We start from the raw sequence: 18,502 nt of genomic DNA on the forward strand, positions 1-18,502 counted from the left end.
AATGAATCTGTTCATTTCAACCCAGAATATCCAATCCAGCCCAACCACAGCCACCATAGTTACTACTGGCTTTAACTAAAAAGAGAATATACCAGATTCCAAATGAATCTGAATTATGTATGTTTTACATAATCCAATACACTGAGACTTTCAAACATTATTACTTTCTTCCAGGGACAGAAAGCAAGCACGGATGTTACTAACCACAATGTATGATTATTGGTGGAATTAGTTGTGAATTAAACTTCCCATCTCTTTCCCTCTCTGACTTGCAATAGTTTTGTCATCCCAGTGGAGAAAACGTTTTGCAGTAAGAAGGGCCGCCATCACCCCTGGAATTTTTCCCACGGTGTCTACCCATCTCTCGATTCAGCTTTTGCTCAGGGGTAACGAGAGGCTAGTCCGCAGCCTTTCATTGACAGCGTCTGAGTGAAAACTACAGAGCACCAACCGGCCTTGCTTTAGAACACTGGGGTCTGTCAGAATCTCAACGGGAAAGGGGAATTCTTCATCTGGGCAGGTGAGCGAGGGAAGGGGCTGAAACACAAGATGCTTGTGATGAGGGTATGTTCAATGGCAGGAAGTGCACAAAGGGAAGCTGATGAGCAGACCCGCCCCCCACCATCCACAACCATCTTCTCCATTCCGCTTCCCGGAGTAATCAAAGGATATTCTGAACCTCTCAAAATGCCATCAATCTTTATTGAGAATGAAATAGAACCTCTCTCTCTCAAGCCTTTGCAGGAGCAATCATCGTTAACAGGCTGGCCTGAACAGGGAGCTCCGGCAGACAAAGATGGATTTGTAAAAATAAATAAATAAATAAATACAGATATACATAAATTAAGTAACCTCCACAAAATATGAATAGAAAGTTGATGATAATCTCCCAATTCTATTGTATGAAGGGTAAAGAAACTCACAATTGAGCTCTCCAGGTCTAGTACAGTAAAGAATAGGCTTCTTGATGAGATGTTTCGAATAATGCAGAGCAGAGCTAGGAATCTTGTGGTAATAATACTAAAAAATAACCATCTAAATGATTTAGATAAAACATTCATTAACATTCCAAAGCGAAGTATCATTTCTAGTTGCCTCTCCCTCCTCTTTGTTTCTTTCCTAGCTCTGATTTTCTTCTTTAGTACATTTGAACAAAGAAGGAAAAATGCCTCTTCTGATTGTTCACAAAGGTTTCTTACGCCAGCTGACAATTGCTCAAGTGTAAAATAATTTCATAAAGATCACTGAAATGTTCTTCGACGCCAGACTCTCCTTAAACAAACAGCATTTCCCTGGTCCCTGGTGTCTCAGTGTTGTAGTAACCTGGTTGCCAGTATCCAACTCCTGTACCAGAAAAAAGCTACAAACAGTGATACAAGTCCTCTCAGGAAAAAAAATCATTATTTAATAGATAGGTCACTCACTTTGGATTCTTAAGACCTGATGCTAGTTTGGTTCTTGAGTAACCAAGCTTTTAAGGGAGTCACCAAGTCATTTTACTAGGTCAGGAATTTTGTTTACTCCAAAAATGGGGATTCTGGTGTGAAAATAAAATGCTACATATCTCCACTTTGTAAACTTCAAAGCCTTTTCAGCTATCACTTATTTTTGAGAATGTTTCAAGAACGGAAGTGACTCCCTGCTTTTATAATTATTCTGCTTATAATGGACTTTGAGTCCCCAGAAAATTCAAGGAGGGGTGAGAGGACTTTTGTAATACTATTTAGTAAGCTAGAGTAAAAAAGTTTTCATAAAGATGGCCCCATATATATATATATATATATATATATATATATATATATATATAATGACAGAAACTAGAAATCTGTACCATTTTTTAACAATCTTATGTTGAATAATTATTGGGCTTATAACATAATTTGTTTATTATTTATTGGATATGTTGATGTCATGTGTTCTTTCCCCAAATGAAGGTTGGAAGTTAAAAGCATCGAGTGTAGACCAAAGAGATCTGGGTTCAAATCTCACTTTTGATCATTCAAGCTGGAAGTCTCAACAAAAAGACACTGCAACCTCACCTCCAGTTTCTATTGTCATAAAATGTGAGCAGTAGTAATCTCTACCTACCTTTGTTGTGAAGATTAAGGATCTAAGCGTAAAGAGCTCAGAGTAGAACCTGACACATAAATATGTGGTCAATAAGTGGTAGTTATCTTTAGGTCTGCATGTGAAAATTTTGAAACATTTGTGAAACTTATAAAGATCATTTTATTTTTAAGCCCGTAATTACTAAGTCTCCATGCAAACATTGTTCTCCCTGTTTCTTTTTCTTTTTCTTTTTTTAATTCCTTTAATTTGTTCTTGGCTCTGTCAGTTCCATTCGACCCTCCTAAACCATTAACTCTTGATTATGGGGAGTCTCACAGAAGAATAAACAGAAGAGGCAAACAGCAGCAGGGTCTCTGGCTTCTCATTGCATTCCCAGCAGGAGCCTTTTAAACCAATTGATGGGAACTCTCATTAGACTTCAAGTCAAAATGAAGATTTGCATGGTTTTGACCAGTAAAAAACCAGACAGAGCCAACAGAGGACTGAATGTTAGACTTAGACTTGAGAGATTAGAACAGGGCTTTCCATGGCTCCCCTGAAAGTAAGGAATGCTGAGTTATAGGTTTTATCTGTTTCCATATAGTTTATACATCTATAAAATGAGAGAGTTTGTGCTAGAAGAGCTGTAAGACCCCTTCCACTCTGATACTCCATGAGTTTATAGTTACTTACGCATCCATCTCATACTACAACGGGACATGTGAGCGTTGCAAATTACTATATTTATTTGATCTATTTACGTGGGTCAAGGGCAAACTACACAGGTTATATTTCTATTCTACTGGTTATATTTGAACTAGGGAAAATCTCATTGAAACAAGTGTCCAGAGAAGGAGATAAGCTAGGAGAAAGGAAGGAAAAGGAAGGAAAAGGCAGTGGTAAATGATAGGGAAGAAGATTATTTTGTTGATTTGATAAGGAGAGCTCCTGTCTCTGTGTATGTGGGAGCACAGACTTTAATGTACACGAAATAATGTATTGCTATGTATGTATGTATGTACTGCCAACCTCTTTTCCTTCATCAAGATTGGAGCTGGGAAGTTCTAAATATCTTGCTGCTACTTTAGCCTGTGGCAGGAGTGGAGAAATCACTCCAATTTACGAGGACATAGGAAATATTCCACTTATTCCACTCAATCAAATCTGTAAGCACACATTTATAGGCATTGGTACTGAGTTTTACACACATGTAGTACTGGACTTTGTTCATAGATTGGAGAGAAAAGGAATAATACTAAGATTTATTATAAGAAAAAATGTTGGAGGTTATACAATCATTCACTAACAGAAAAAGCAGATTCTCTAAAGAATAAAGAAACACCGGTACAGGAAATCATAATGCGCTACAACAAAGAGGTTCTTCCCAAAGTCCAAATCTACTAGAAGTGATTTCTATGATACCTGAAGATAGAATTAGAGAAGGAGGTCTAAAAATTTTTACTTGAGAAATTAAAAGATACTTTGATTTTGTTTGTAATTTCTAACATAAGTTTAAATAAAGAATCTAGAGCAGGTACTATAAAGGGTTTCACATAATGTTTAACAGGATGTCATGATCTAAATTCAATGAAAACCCATAGGAAGTCAGTGAGAAATAGAAGAATGTTAGCAATGGGGAAAAGAAAAAGAGAAGAAAAGTTTACAAAGAATAGTGTAATAAAATAATATATCCAGATTTTATGGAAGTCACTGGTAGAGAAAACACTGCACAAAAAGGTCACTTAATATTTTACTGTATAAAAACTATAATTTGAGAGGGTGAGGAATGAATATTCTCAAATTAGTGGTAAATCAGAGATCTTAGAACCATTTTTAAGATCCCTGTCATTGCTAAGAACTTTGAAGAAAAAGCAAAGGCAATTCGACATTATATTCTCATTTAGTAAAAAAAGAGACAAATCTGTAATGCATTAGGAAAGAGACCTCTTTGTTAAAACAAATTAACTACCTACTCACACCTCCAAACTAAAACAGAAAGCCCCAACATGATCTGTATTTTGAAAGAGATCAACAGTGGGAAAATGCTTAGAGCTCTGGGCAATTTTGTGTGTGTGAACTAGAGGGTAGTAAAAAATAAATTTCAGAGACTGGTCAACTGGAATGACCAACGGAATTTCCCAGGATTAATGTTCAAAAATCCTTCAACCATTGTTGACAATAGGATTATATATCATATAAAGAGAGTTCTTATATAACATATATCATTCAGATTTATCTCATTGATAAAAGTGATAGGTATAATCTAAATCGATGAAAACAAAAGAAATGAAAAGAATTAGGGCTCAAATATTCAGTAATATTGTCTTTTATTGGGACAATGTAAACACTATATTTAGAAATAAAGCCCATTTAAAGAAATGCAGATGTTTGTTAGGGAGACATCTTAGTAATTTCTGTAAAGTTATGAGGGCCTGTATTGTAATCATGACAAAAGAAAGAGGAAAGAGACATTTGAGAGCTGTTTCGAGGAAGGCCAAAAAAGGATTTTGTTTTGAATTGGATGATTTTAATGAGAATCAAGAGATTTCAAAATCATATTTCAAGCCTTCCTAACAATGATAAATAGGAAATTTGGGAGGAAGCCCACCCCACCTCCTCTGATAACATAAAAGAGTTCTCAACATGTACATAATGGAAATATTACAAAAACACAGATTTTATAAAAGTATTCTCAAAAAGACATCTCCTTGCCCTTGTTCATGTGGGTTTTGGTTGGTTGGTTGGTTGGTTGGTTGGTTGGTTGGTTGGTTTTATTGTTTAGCTTTCCTTCTGACTCATTTCAAACCTGCACTACCAAAACTCCTATTGCAAGCTACACCCTCATTCTCTAATAATGCTACAGCTCAACTACAGCTCATTCTGTAGACACTTAAGCTGATTTGTTTCCTTTGCCTTTTCCTATAATACCTGGCATATGGTTTGCAAAAAATCATCTCCTCAACTAGAATACAAACTCTTTTCAGGCAGGACTTTTGATTTGCTACTCTTATACCCTCATTGTCCAACACAGTGCCTAGCTCCTGTATTAATTCATTTATTCCTTCACCATAATAACTTGAACAATTTAAAAATTACTATGTAGATGGGGAAAACATTGAAACAAAAAGTATCTAGTGATATGAAATGTCATAGTAGGAAGATCTCCTTCTTTAGGCTTAATAGATTTAAAAAAAATATATCCCAAGCATCACATCAAGGATACCATGCAGGAATCCTTGACATATTTTGGAAGAAATGTAAAACCAATATCCTGAGACTACAATCATTTATCATCAAGAAGCAGCTGTTGTTAGAATTGATATTGATCCTTGGTAAATTGCTACCAGAGTAACCTTGTTATATCATCACAAAATTCTCCCACTACATCATTTAGCTATGAGATGCTTCCTTCACTTGTGTCCTTAAGTTTTTCTCTTCTGTATTAAATCACGTAAGAACGAAAGTATGTAGAGGTAACCCAAAATGTTTTTGGTCATTTTCCAGTTAAATATTCTCTAGAAGATATATAAATGTATAAAATATAATAACTAGTTCAAAAACATCATTCAATAATAAGGTAATTTTTAAAATTATAAGGAACTTATCAGTGATCTAGTTCAATTTTCTCATCACTGATGTGAAGAAACTGAATTTGGTTAAATGATAGGGTTAAGGCGGTAATGCCAAAGAGTTTGTTCTAGGGTGTGAGACTCCAGATATCCAACCTACTTTCTTGTATCCAATTACCATTAAATGTATGAAAAGTGTTAGTTTCATACATAGTAAGACGTTTAATAGCAACTTGAGGAACTTTCCCCCAGCCCACTGTTATTTTAGGTATGGCCTCCATGTGAGATTGTGGAAAGCTGGACTCAATTTCTAGCTTTGCTTCTTGTTATTTGTGTTATCTAAACTCTCCATATTCAATTTTCTTAACTTTTAAAATGAGACAAACATTAATGTCTACCTCATAGGACTTAGTGAAACAAAAATGAAATAGTTAATTTAAAACACTTAGCATAGTGAAGAAAGCACTCAATAAGTTTAAGCTGATATTACTATTATTAGTTTCATTATTTCAAAAAATAAGAAATCATGACTTTGATTTTTTGAGCAGCAAAGACAAACACATTTGAAAATTCTATTTTAAAAAGTCATTATTATGGGCGCCTGGTGGCTCAGTGGGTTAAGCCACTGCTGGGATCGAGCCCCACATCGGGCTCTCTGCTCAGTGGGGAGCCTGCTTCCTCTTTCTCTCTGTGCCTGCCTCTCTGCCTACTTGTGATCTGTCAAATAAAGAAATAAAAATCTTAAAAAAAAAAGTCATTATTAAAAATGACATCACTGTTCCTACATTATCTAATTGCTTGAATTTTTTCTAGTTTATATATATCATTAGGAAGCACATTTAGCACACTATCCTAAATCTGATAGAGAAGACCAAAGTATTCTTGTGTTTTTAATTTTGTGTGGTGAATTGGTAAAAATCTTAAAGGGAATTACCATGTGTGTAGTAACCTTCCTAGGATACTTTTATCAAAGTTACAAAATTTAATCTGAGGGAAATGTGGTAGTAGCACAAAATAAAATATATGAAATCCCATTTTATGAGCAGCCAAATATTCAGCCTATAATTAATTATTTAGAAACTGGTCTCATTTTTGAGATACTAAGATCCTTTATTTTTCTTCATCCTTTATTTATTCTGCCTACATTTCCTGTTTTTCAACTCACTTATATAACCTATTCTAGGAAAGAAAGGACAAAAAAAGAAGGAAAAAAACGGATCTGTTAATATAGTTATTTCTTAGAAGACGTGAAAGAAGTGGAGAAAGGTTTAAATTGCAAGGAGAGATCCATTGTGGGTCGCCTGCTACACCAATGGGCAGCAGATATAATTCCTTTGTCTTCACCTGGTCTGGATAACTAAGAATTAGCTAATATGTTTTCAAAGACGTGGAACACTGCATCTCTAAAACTATTCATCACCAATGACTGAATGATCCTGCAACAACTGAAACCTTGTCTACAAAAGTGCACTGAAGCTTTTAAATTAAATAAAAATTTCTGATATCACTAAAGCTAATGTATCTTTAGCCACATCAAATTATTAGCTACTTTTCTTAATTGCTGCTGTATTTGGTGTACAACTCACTATGCCAAAGAAATACAAATCTGGGTAATTAAAAAAAAAAGAGACAAACATTTTTTAATAGAAAAATATCTATATAAAAGTTCAAAAACATTGCAGGCATTTAATTGAAAGTATCAGCCATTATATACTTAAATAAATATATCAAGAGAGAAAGAAGGCAGCAGTAGAACCTAAAACCTATTACAAACTGAATACACAAATGGACAGAGGCCAGACCATACATAAAAGTAGAAGTCTACAGCTTATGGCAACTTGACTACGAAATCATATCTACAATAAACAGCCTAGAAACTCAACCTGCTCTACATCAGACTTGCAGGAAGTCACATTGTTACCTCCAGCTGCAATCCAGGAAGCTAAACAATAACATCTATAATAACTGAACCAAAGCAGTCAAGACTTGATTAACTAACAGTTTCACTAAACTGTGTCACCACTTTCAATTTAGGAGAAACCAGAGTAAGACAAATACGCACCTTTAACTAATCACATTGAATGCCTCACTTCTAATTACCCCCCTTACAGCTTCCCCACACGAAAAGCCTGGAACCAAGGCACACTTGAAGCCGTCCCTTTTCTCCACTATAAAGCTTTCCCACTGTTTTGCCTGCCTTTAAGTCTCTGCACATTACAAGTAGCAGTGGTTAACTCCCTTGTTATATAGCAAGCTCTGAATAAAGAGTCTTCGCCTTTCTCTTTTAGTGGGTCTTGATTTATTTGCACACTACTGAGTATCTACTACATATCCATCAATTTAGGAACACATTTTGATATCCTAAAAAGTTAATCTTCACAATAATTTGATACTATTTTTTTTAATCCCATTTCACAGATGTGCAGAACTGAAGTTTGTAGAAGTTCGGCAATTTCTCAAGCTTTCCCATTCACGTCATGCTAGAGTAATAGTTTTTGGTATATTATTGTGATAAAGGTATTTAAGATAAAATTAAAAGGGCACTAACAATAAAAATAATAACACAACAACTATAAATTAGTTGGTTCTTCTTCTTTTTTTTTTTTAGCATTACTTGCATTTGTATCTATCAATTTGCTGGATAAATGTCAACCTTGTATTTTTAACTGACTCATTGCTTTAAAGTTATAATGAATCAAAATACATACAGAATTTGAACTAACTAAAAGCACTATAGAAGAAATGACTTCCATATCTTATTTGCTATAAAAGTACATCAGCAGAAATAATTTGCTTGTCAAGTAGTGACTGAAGGAACAGTTTTTGTTTTGTTTTGTTTTGTTTTTTTGGTTCTTTGTTTTTCTGTTTTTTGTTGTTTTGTTTTTTTGTTTTTCATAGATAATGTGTAGAAAACCTTATAAGAGGGGCAGCTGGATGGCTCACTTGGTTAAGCATCTGCCTTAGCTCAGGTCATGATCTCTGGGTCTGGGATCAAGCCGGAGGTCTGGCTCCCTGCTCAGTGAAGAACTGGCTTCTCCCTCTCCCACTGCCCCTGCCCCCACTTGTGCTCACACACAGGCTTGTACAGTCTATCTCAAATAAATAAATAAAATCTTAAAAAAAAAAAAGAAAGAAAACTTTATAAGAAAATGTAGTTATTTATGATATTGACAAGGAAATAACTAAAAATGAAATTTGAGTGATTTTGGAAAAGAGTAAGAAGTTGCCTGGCACTTTTTAAAAGATAATTAGTTAACAATCACATAAGTTGACTACCATTGTATTTATTTTATAAATGAAGAAAGAACTTGGGAAGACATTTATGAACATTACCTAAAACTTATCAGTTAGTTAGCAAAATAGTCTATATTCAAAAACTGAAATAATTTTTGGTTTCAAGGTTCAACAGATATGCTCAAGAAACATTCGATTAAAATTCACTCTAAGATATTCCCTTATCACCTAGGTTGGCACAGAACCTAAAGTTGAAGTAATTTATTTTCTAACTATAAAATAATATAACTTAGCTTTATACAGGGAAAACAGCATTTGCAAAAATTAGAAATTACCATAGAAGCTACATAAAAACTAGATTTTTTTTTTAAAGAACAGGAAATACAGGTGATTAATAAGGCCTTTTAATGTCTGAAAATAAAATGGTATTTAAGAACAATTCCCTTAACAAAGACCTGAAAAACTAAAAAGATATCTACGGATAACATTATTTAAATAATAATGTGGAATAAGAAATGATGACTAAAGGTCAAATAATTTCTCAAGTGGCTTGTACTTTGTCTCACTAATTTCATTTAGTTAATTCAAACCTTTATTAAGAATTCCTTGCATTGCGCCTAAATTAAAATGAACAGAGTTGGAATCAGAGAAGGCTTATAAAAGCAAAAGATTCCAGCTGTTGGCCTTTATAGCATTTCATATTAAGGAAAGAAAACGACTTTCTGAGATGTCTCTCTTTTTTTGTTTGTTTTTTATTTGTGAGAGTGAGAGAGAGAGAGAGCCCACAAACAAGCAGGGGGAGAAGCAGGCTCCCTGCTAAGCAAGGAGCCCAGTGGGGGACTTGATCCTAGGACCCTGGGATGGTAACCTGAGCTGAAGGCAGATATTTAAGCAACTGAGCCACCCAGGTGCCCCTGAAATGTCTCTGTTTTAATAAAAGTAACTAATATGTCACATAAAGTTTTAAATACCAGAGTTACAAGTTGGCCACTTTGCTAAGCATAAAATGGGGAAAAAAACTTATTCCTTTATACACCTGAAAGACTTTGTTTCTTCCTATAAACAGTTCTGATGTTCACAGACTATCAATTGATTTAATATTTAAATCTTTTAGTTATCTTCTCCCCATTGGGATGGAATATTTTTCATAGGAAAGAAAAACTGAGGTGTTTTGTTTTGTTTTGTTTTGTTTGCCTCTTTCTACATCAGCCCTTCCGAATGGGGCAAATGAACAAAAGGTATGGAGTAGGCTGAGGAATGCATTTCATAAGAAAATCACCTGGAGGATTTTCCAAGAAACAGTTACCTCAAACAGGGAGGTAGATGTCAAGAAAAACATTGTATCGTGAAGATAACATGGTCCAATAACTTTGAAGCAATAGTATGTGTAGTAGAGACAGACTGCCTGCATTAGAATCCTACCATTCCACTGGCTAACTGTCTGACACCAGTCAAATACCTCAACTGTGACAAGTTTTCTTCATTTGTCAGATGGAGAGAATCCAAAGAAATTGCTGTAAGGATTCGGAGACTTAGTATACATGTGTTGGTTCAGAGTAAGCACCAGGTGAGTGTTACTTTATTATTGCTGTGAATCTGAAACAAAGCAAACAACTTCATTTTGGAAAATAAGCAGCAGGTGGACAGTTTTCTCATGCTTATGGGCAAGATGAATAGTTTGCTTCACTGGCTGTGATAATGTCCTTAAATGCAGGAGCCTGGACACTTCTTGAAGGTGGAGTTTTGTCAAAATTCTTTGAACCTCAAGTAACTGATTATGTCTCGCATACAGACATACCCAATACATGTTGAGTGAATAATGAATGAATTTTAAAAAATAACCAAACATGTGGATTGACAATTTTCAGAAAAAGAATGGTATTCATAGAGAGTGGGCTAAATATTTAATATTAAATGCAAATTCTTTTCAGAAGTTTCCTTTGAAGTTTCAATCTACCTCTTAGAAATGATTCAGCAGTCTTCCCAAAATGATTGTTAAAGTCCAAAGTATGAAAGTTTTCTGTTTATACTTCAAATTGACAGAGAATAGTCTCTTAAGTGAAAGAGAGTTGTACTTGTATCACCTCTTGACTACGATCACACCATCTTTTTAAGAGAGCCTACCTCGTTAAGAATTTTCATTTATTTACAAAGACACAGTTTTATTAGTTTGAATGGGTTGATTTTTTTGTTAATTGAATTGGTAGATTTTTAAAAACTAAGGTTTAACTAACAGAAGACAAAGAAACCATTTCTCATCTTGAAATCCTAAAGATATTTCAGAGTACTTATCATATTTCCCGTGCTTGTGTTGCAAAATTAACAATACATGGCCTATCTTTCATTGATAGAGTATGTTTTTAATCTAGGAATCCTGTTGAAATGAGTTGCATAATTATTTTGTAATTCTAGGGCTTAAAATATATTTGCACGACTTTATTTTTTATTATTTATTTATTTATATTAATTTTTAAAAAGATTTTATTTATTTATTTGACAGAGAGAGGGAACACAAGCAGGGGGTGTGGGAGAGGGAGAAACATGTTCTTTGATGAGCAGGGTGCCTAATGCAGGACTTGATCCCAGGACCCAGGGATCATGACCTGAGCCAAAGGCAGACACTTAATGACTGAGTCACCCAGGAGCCCCTGCATGATTTAATTCCTCAGAAACAATATGGGAGGTGGTAGATGATTATTTCTTACCCTATTTGAGTCAATTCTTGCTCTGGAAGTGTAGATGGGAGGTGGGATGTTGAAAGCCTGAGGGACCAGGTACTCCTCAGCATCCATCATGTCTTCCAAATCCTCTTCATCCAAGAGATTCTGAAAGAACTTGCTGTCGTTTGGACTGGGAAGCTTCATGCGATCATCACCCTAAAAGTTTGCCCACCAGACAAAGAAAAGATAATTCTTCCTTTCTTCTGAAACATGCGGACTTTGCAGCAAATTTACGAAATATCAAAACAAGTGGTTGAAAATCCATGCACTCGTTTAAAAACATAATTCTTTAGCACAAGTACCAGTCATGAAGAAGCCTGTAACACACTTAGATGTGACAGGGTAGGATAAATACATTTAACAGATTGTGATAAATGCCATCAGAGATGAGTAGAGCAGGATACTCTGGCTGTTTTGAGGGAGACATCATCTATTTCAGATCTGAGAATAACGGTAGGCTTCATTGCCAGATGTTTGAGCTGTGACTTTAAGAATAAATAATAAAGGGCAATAGATTTATCAACCTTTACTTTACTTTATTGAGTTGATTTGACATTGTAGTGTTCTCAGGACACACAGGCTCCATGATTTGTCCTATAACATAACACTGCTAACGTGCTAGCAGCACAAGGGGCAAATCATATAAATGACAGTGGGAGAGACACCAAAATCCTACTCTTTATTCCTTCAACTATTTCTTCAATATGATTTTTTCATTTCTCAAAATTATAGATATTGTTGTAGACCATTGTTTGTGCAAATTAATTTGGGAAAAAGTTAACTGGAAACTATTCTAAAACCTGGCTTTTATCGTGATGTCAGACTATTGATAGGAGGATAAATGCTACCTTGCTTTCCTGAGGAAAATTAATTCCTGAGGAAAAAGTAACTCAGGGTGTGTTTGGTTATGATTTAGGTAAAAATAATCATAGATAAATACTACAATTTTTAAATTATCTAATCCATTTTTTCTACTGTTTAATATAAAATGTTCTTTGCGGCTATCATTTGATTCATATGTACATTAATTCACTTGAATCTGAATTATTGCTTGGATACTGTATATCTTCCCAAACAAGACACATTAATAAATATTTTTTTAGGAAATTAAATGTCAATATATTGAAACTTTTAATTCACTGTCTTCAACCATGGCCAAGATTAAAACAAAAATCTATCTTTCTTTTATTCTGAAAAGGAAAAATTATAATAATGAACGTGATTTAATGCATGTTAATAAAAAGCAGAGTGCTCGAAGACTTGTCTGGGGATAAGGACTTCTTATGTATATGGATAATCATAATTATCTGCCTGTTTGGTACTGGGGTCCTTGAATACTAAGGGAAGATTCTTAGAAGTAGTTGTGACATCAAGTGGAAGGTTCTTGTTTGTAAGTCATTTCACATGATATTCTGCTTAATCGACTTATGAGCAGTGATTTCCACAGTTCTAAAGACCAGATCTGTACCAACCTGAATAACTAGGTATCTTTGAGGGTCTCGAGCCATCCTCGAAAATTCAGCAGCCAGTTCCTTAAATTTAGGTCTACTGTCAGCATCAATCATCCAACCTAAAAATTCACACACAACACAAAAGTCATTCTATCCATAATTATGAAGAAGTAGGATGTTAATTTTATGAAAACATAGGCTAGGTTTGAAAAATGTTGTTTTAATAATAATAATGATCTAAAAAAAACCACAAAGAAAGCTAAAGAAAGAAACAATCCAATAGGTGAGCTTCTATCTCAATCAGTTTGTTGATATTCAGAAGTAAATGAAATATATGATAGAATAACAGAAATTTTTAAGGGCGCCTTGGTGAGTCAATGGGTTAAAGCATCTGCCTTTCAGCTCAGGTCACAATCCCAGGGTCCTGGAAGGCAGCTATGCTCACCACTATATCACCAATGCTGCACAGATCCCAGGGTCCTGGGATGGAGCCCCGCATTGCATTGGGCTCTCTGCTCAGCAGGGAGCCTGCTTCCTCCTCTCTCTCTGCCTTCCTCTCTGCCTACTTGTGATCTCTGTCTGTCAAAGAAATAAATAAAATCTTTAAAAAAGAAAAAAGAATAACCAAAATTTTTATTTTATTGATCTAATTTAAAATTAATTTTTCTTCTTAGAAAACATAACCTAAGCTGACTATGGGAACTTACAGAAGCTCTGATTTCTTTTTTATTTCCTTAAGTATGGAGAGAATGCCTTTTTTTTTTTTTTTAACTTTTTTTTGATGGTAATAGAAGAGGTGATAGGGATATATAATTGATTATTTTATGTCAGGAGTGACATGGAGCTTTGGTTACAATGCAGTACGCCAGCATAGCGGGGGAGAAGGGAAATGAAAGCAACTTTCTCATGCTACTCTTTTCCTGGTGGGGAAAAACCAGTGCAAAATGATTGGTAATGTTTGTTTAGCAATAGCCATTAGCTTATCTAAGTACTAGCCTTTGCAGCATAAAAATACTATCAGCAATTTTCAAGGTATGTATTATTATTTAGCTGGGAGTCTAGATAAAGTGGGTCTTATCTCCCCAGGCTCTGTTTAGCTGATGAGATCACAAGAACAAAAGCACCTAGCTTTTCCTTATTTTCTTGCCAAATGACCCTCTTCCTAGGTATTAAAACTCATAAAAGCAAGGTAAAACTCCCTATTAGGCAAAATATTTTCCTGATTTTTCATTGTTTCATCAGAGCAGCTAAATGAAGTATGTAAATCACTTCTGATGCTAGTTATGAGATCAAATCATATAATGCATGCATGTTCTTTAAAGTTCCTTCCATAGATGACTACTGAATGATGTTTGTTCCAATAAAGCTATAAGGTTTATTTCCTTTTTCCGGGAGTCCAATTTTTATTCTTGTTCTGGGAAGTCTTTGGGTGTCATTTCATGTATCATTAATATTAGCTGAATTTTTTTTCTCTCTTAACAAAGCTCAACTATTTGCATCCACTTAGGAAAAAAAAATGCTGTTGATACCAAGATGCTAATGAGGAAATAGGTGTTTCTGGAACTACTGGAATCAAAAAAGGTTAACTTCGCCGGGAGGTATCAGTTTCTTTCTAACTAAATATTGAGTAAATAGAACTATGCTTAGAGAAAAGGGCAAGCTGACCTGAACTGGAAAGCACATTTTTATTTCTTCCCTCACTGACAGAATGTATCACGCATGTCATGAATATAAATCTGAGTAGACCTAGGTCCAAAGTCTCGTATTAATAAGATGCTTATTCACCTTCACCAGTTTGTTTCTCTGCTAACCCTGTGTAAATCAAAAGGGGAAAACCCCAGATTACACAAGAAAGATTGCTGAATGTTAATCTCACTTAAATTAAGTAGGAAACTCCAGAGACTTCCCTAATTCTATTTAAATTAAGAGCCTAGGCTGCCAAAACACATTTATAATACATATGTGTCTGGGGCATAGAAAGAAGAAAGAAAAGTAAGAGCGTTTGATGTAAACAAATGATCAAATTAAAAAAAAAAAAAAAACACCAAACATTCGTAATCTTTTTATTTCACTGCAGAAATACATGTCTTCTCACTTCCCATTCTGCCCTGCTAATTTCCTGTTGACTAAAACTGGTAAACCTATTTCCATTTAATTCATCTTTTTAAACTATCGGTTTCAAGCTTTCTTTCTTTATATTTAGATCATTTGTTTAGACCGCTATTTTCCTATAAAGATTACTAACATTATTGTGACTAATTACATCTCTTTGTGAAAGACAATTTGATTGTCACGGAAATGACAAGAATCAAAGTGAAATGAATCAGAAGAGTAAGAGTCATAGAATTTCAACTTTATAATGTGGAAGCATGCATACTGATGCATATTGCTTCCTATTAACAAGCCAAAAACACAGGTGTTTACAAGATTTTTCGTAATTACTTTTGAGCTTTCACATTTTTTAATATATAAAAACATAAGGCAGGTAGATTAATCCATACTATTATTTTACTAAGCGTGATGATGGTGATGATAAAATTATTTTGCAATCTTACATTTGACCATGACCATGTAAACGTCAATAGTGCAGATCGGAGGCTGGGGCAAACGTTCTCCTTTCTCTAATAAATCTGGGATTTCTCGGGTTGGAATTCCATCATATGGTTTTCCTCCAAAGGTCATCAGTTCCCATATAGTGACTCCTAAATTAGAGATCAAACATTTACATAAGCATGTTAACAACATAATTTGAAAAAACCAGCAGAATGCCAGTGACAAAAGAAAACTCCCTGGAAGGCAAAAAAAAAAAAAAGTCTAAAGAGGGGTGCCTGGGTGGCACAGCTGGTTAAGCATCCAGACTCTTGGTTTTGGCTCAGGTGGTCCTCTCAGGATCATGAGATCGAGCCCCACCTCAGACTCTACGCTCAGCGCCTGGTCTGCTTAAGACTCTCTTCATCCATCCCCCCACTGCCCCCATCACCACCACCACCACTCTAAAGTACATAAATAAATCTTTGAAAAAAGTAGTCTAAAGAAAGGCTCTTCAGATTTCTATATCCATTAGGAGAAGCCCAGTGACAAAATCTTTGTGGGAAATTCAATTATCTTACCATTGTCTTGAAATTTTTTAATGAGTAGCAGAGACAATTCCGAGCGAATGTCAGAATACAGAGTCTATTCCCCATTTCTACTTTTAGGTAATATTAATGTTTGCTGGTCCAAGTTAATTTTCACTACACAGCAATAGAGCCTATCAAACAATTTATTATATACATGTGTGCTCAGTATCAAGTAATTATGATTGCAGATAAAATCTGATGTTGATGAATTTTGAGATGACCATTTCAAGTCCTATAGGCTAAGCTGGATGCCAGAATGATTACCTTATGTTATGGTAAATCATTGTGGCTCTCTTTTTGACTCACACAAAGAGAACAGATGGAATGAAACACATTCCTATCTTTAACACCTGTGAGAGCCTGAGGGATCCAAATATAACATAATACCTGTGAAATAGGTATTACAAGATTAAAGGGAATCAATAATAGTCGATTCCTTAGATAAGAAATCACTTTCTTGAACCATTGAAACAGTGATTCTGTAAAAGCAAATACCCTAAACACCAGCCTGCAAATAGCTAATTCTGATAATAATAATGTTTCTGGTTGGAACAATAGTGTATATGCTATAGGTCTCTTTATGATCTCATAAATATACAATTAAAAAGTTATCATTTCTTAAGGATAAGGATTTTAAGTTCATACATAGCAATCTCTGCATAAGATTCTTACCTAGTGAATTTTTATGGGTTCGTTTATTATGTATAATACACAACATATGTTTTAATTAGGACTATGCTTTCTTTCCTACTGGAATGAATTATTTATTCAAACTGAGGTCTTTTTAGCTTATAACAGTTATTACTGGCTGATAATAAAAATACAAAGCTTAAGATATAAAAGTACATGTGAACTTCAAATTATCCTTTATCATAATATCATTAACAATTACCTGATTTTTCTTGTTAATATTTTCATCTTATGATTCTTAGGAATAAAATAAAAATGTAACTAGTAACACAATTTAACTGTTTGATCTTGATTAAAATCCTACTTAATTTTGCATATTGAAGAATGGCTCTATAGAACCAGTAATTAAGACTGAGTGTCCATGAGGCAGGCTGGAACAAGTTAAGAAGAGGATGGCTGTCCATTTCTATTCATTCAGTCAATATAAATACTTATTTATAGAATATGTGTTTAATGAGGGCATTTTGTTAACTTATATATGCAGTTATAAATGCTTTCACTTCTCTATCAGAACTTCTAAAAAAAGGAACTTCTAATATAAAAAATCGCAAAGCAATTACAAATCAAAATAATAGAAACTATAATAAAGAGTATTTAAACTATAATAAATATAAAAACAAAAGAAGGAACATCAAAACCCCCACCTCTGCCAATAATAATCCAATTATATCTTTGCAGGAGTGACCACAAGATAGGGTTAAACAGAGATGGATATAGAAAGACAGTCCCAGGAAAACTGAATCAGAAACACTCTCAAAACTTATAATCCTATCATTTGAACATAAACCACAGCCAATGCATATTTATTTTTATAAAATTAATTTTTATATTAATTTATAAAAATAAATACACATCTGGTGGCAATTTTCCACAAAGGTACATTGTAAACAACATTATTTTTCTCTCTGCCTTATATGCCTTTTGCAATCAACTATGATATATCATAAAAATCTTAAAATACCTTAGGATATGGGTTGATAACCTGGGCTATGTTTCAAAGCAGGGTACTAATCTATCTATCCATCTATCTATCTATGTACTTATATTAGAGGTTATTTAAAATTGCTTGCAGCAGATTGCTGCATTTAATTGAGGGAAACATTCATAGAAAAAAAAGGAAAAGAAAAGTGATATATATATCATATATTAAAATATAAATTTCAAATATTAAAATATAAAATCTAATTTGTTTCATGTAATATATATGTTAGATTTGTGTTCTGTGTAACCTTCACAGTTCAACAACTTAAATTTTTCAGTAGTTTCCCTATATTTGTCTAATCTCAAGCACAGCATACTTTCTACTTCAAAGCTTTTTTTAAAATTTTTTATTTTTTCAGTGTTCCAAAATTCATCGTTTATGTACTACACCCAGTGCTCCATGCAATATGTGCGTAGAATACACAGGACCTTTTCGGAAATTTTAAATAAATAGCATAGGTGTGTGGAGGTAAAAAACACTTTACAGAAATGTCTTAACTTTTTTTTTTTTTAAGATAATTTGTGCTTCTCTAGGTAAGAGGTATAAATTCTCTATGATTGAATGGATTAAGTCTTTTTCTAAAAATAAAGAACAAAGATAAAGCTAGACTTAAATTTGGTAACCTCAATTGTAACATACTTTCAAGTCACACCTTTTGCCTTTTGCTTAAAGGGCATCATGCTTTCAA

At 34.1% G+C, this 18,502-nt stretch overlaps 1 protein-coding gene across 4 annotated transcripts in view; it reads right to left on the bottom strand.

Annotated features, from left to right (window-relative positions):
• The window catches only part of ERBB4 (erb-b2 receptor tyrosine kinase 4), a 1,164,764-nt gene that overhangs the window by 28,885 nt on the left and 1,117,377 nt on the right, over positions 1-18,502 (bottom strand). For all 4 annotated transcript variants that reach the window (XM_004767012.3, XM_004767010.3, XM_004767013.3 and 1 more), the window contains exons 23-25: positions 15,579-15,725; positions 13,045-13,142; positions 11,558-11,728 (exon numbers count right to left, since the gene is read on the bottom strand). In XM_004767012.3, the coding sequence (XP_004767069.1) occupies positions 11,558-11,728; positions 13,045-13,142; positions 15,579-15,725 (416 nt within the window). The remainder of the gene's footprint in view (positions 1-11,557; positions 11,729-13,044; positions 13,143-15,578; positions 15,726-18,502) is intronic.

The sequence above is a fragment of the Mustela putorius genome, unplaced genomic scaffold (genome assembly GCF_011764305.1).
Source record: "Mustela putorius furo isolate JIRA1106 unplaced genomic scaffold, ASM1176430v1.1 tig00000275_pilon_pilon_pilon, whole genome shotgun sequence".
Taxonomy (NCBI): domain Eukaryota; kingdom Metazoa; phylum Chordata; class Mammalia; order Carnivora; family Mustelidae; genus Mustela; species Mustela putorius.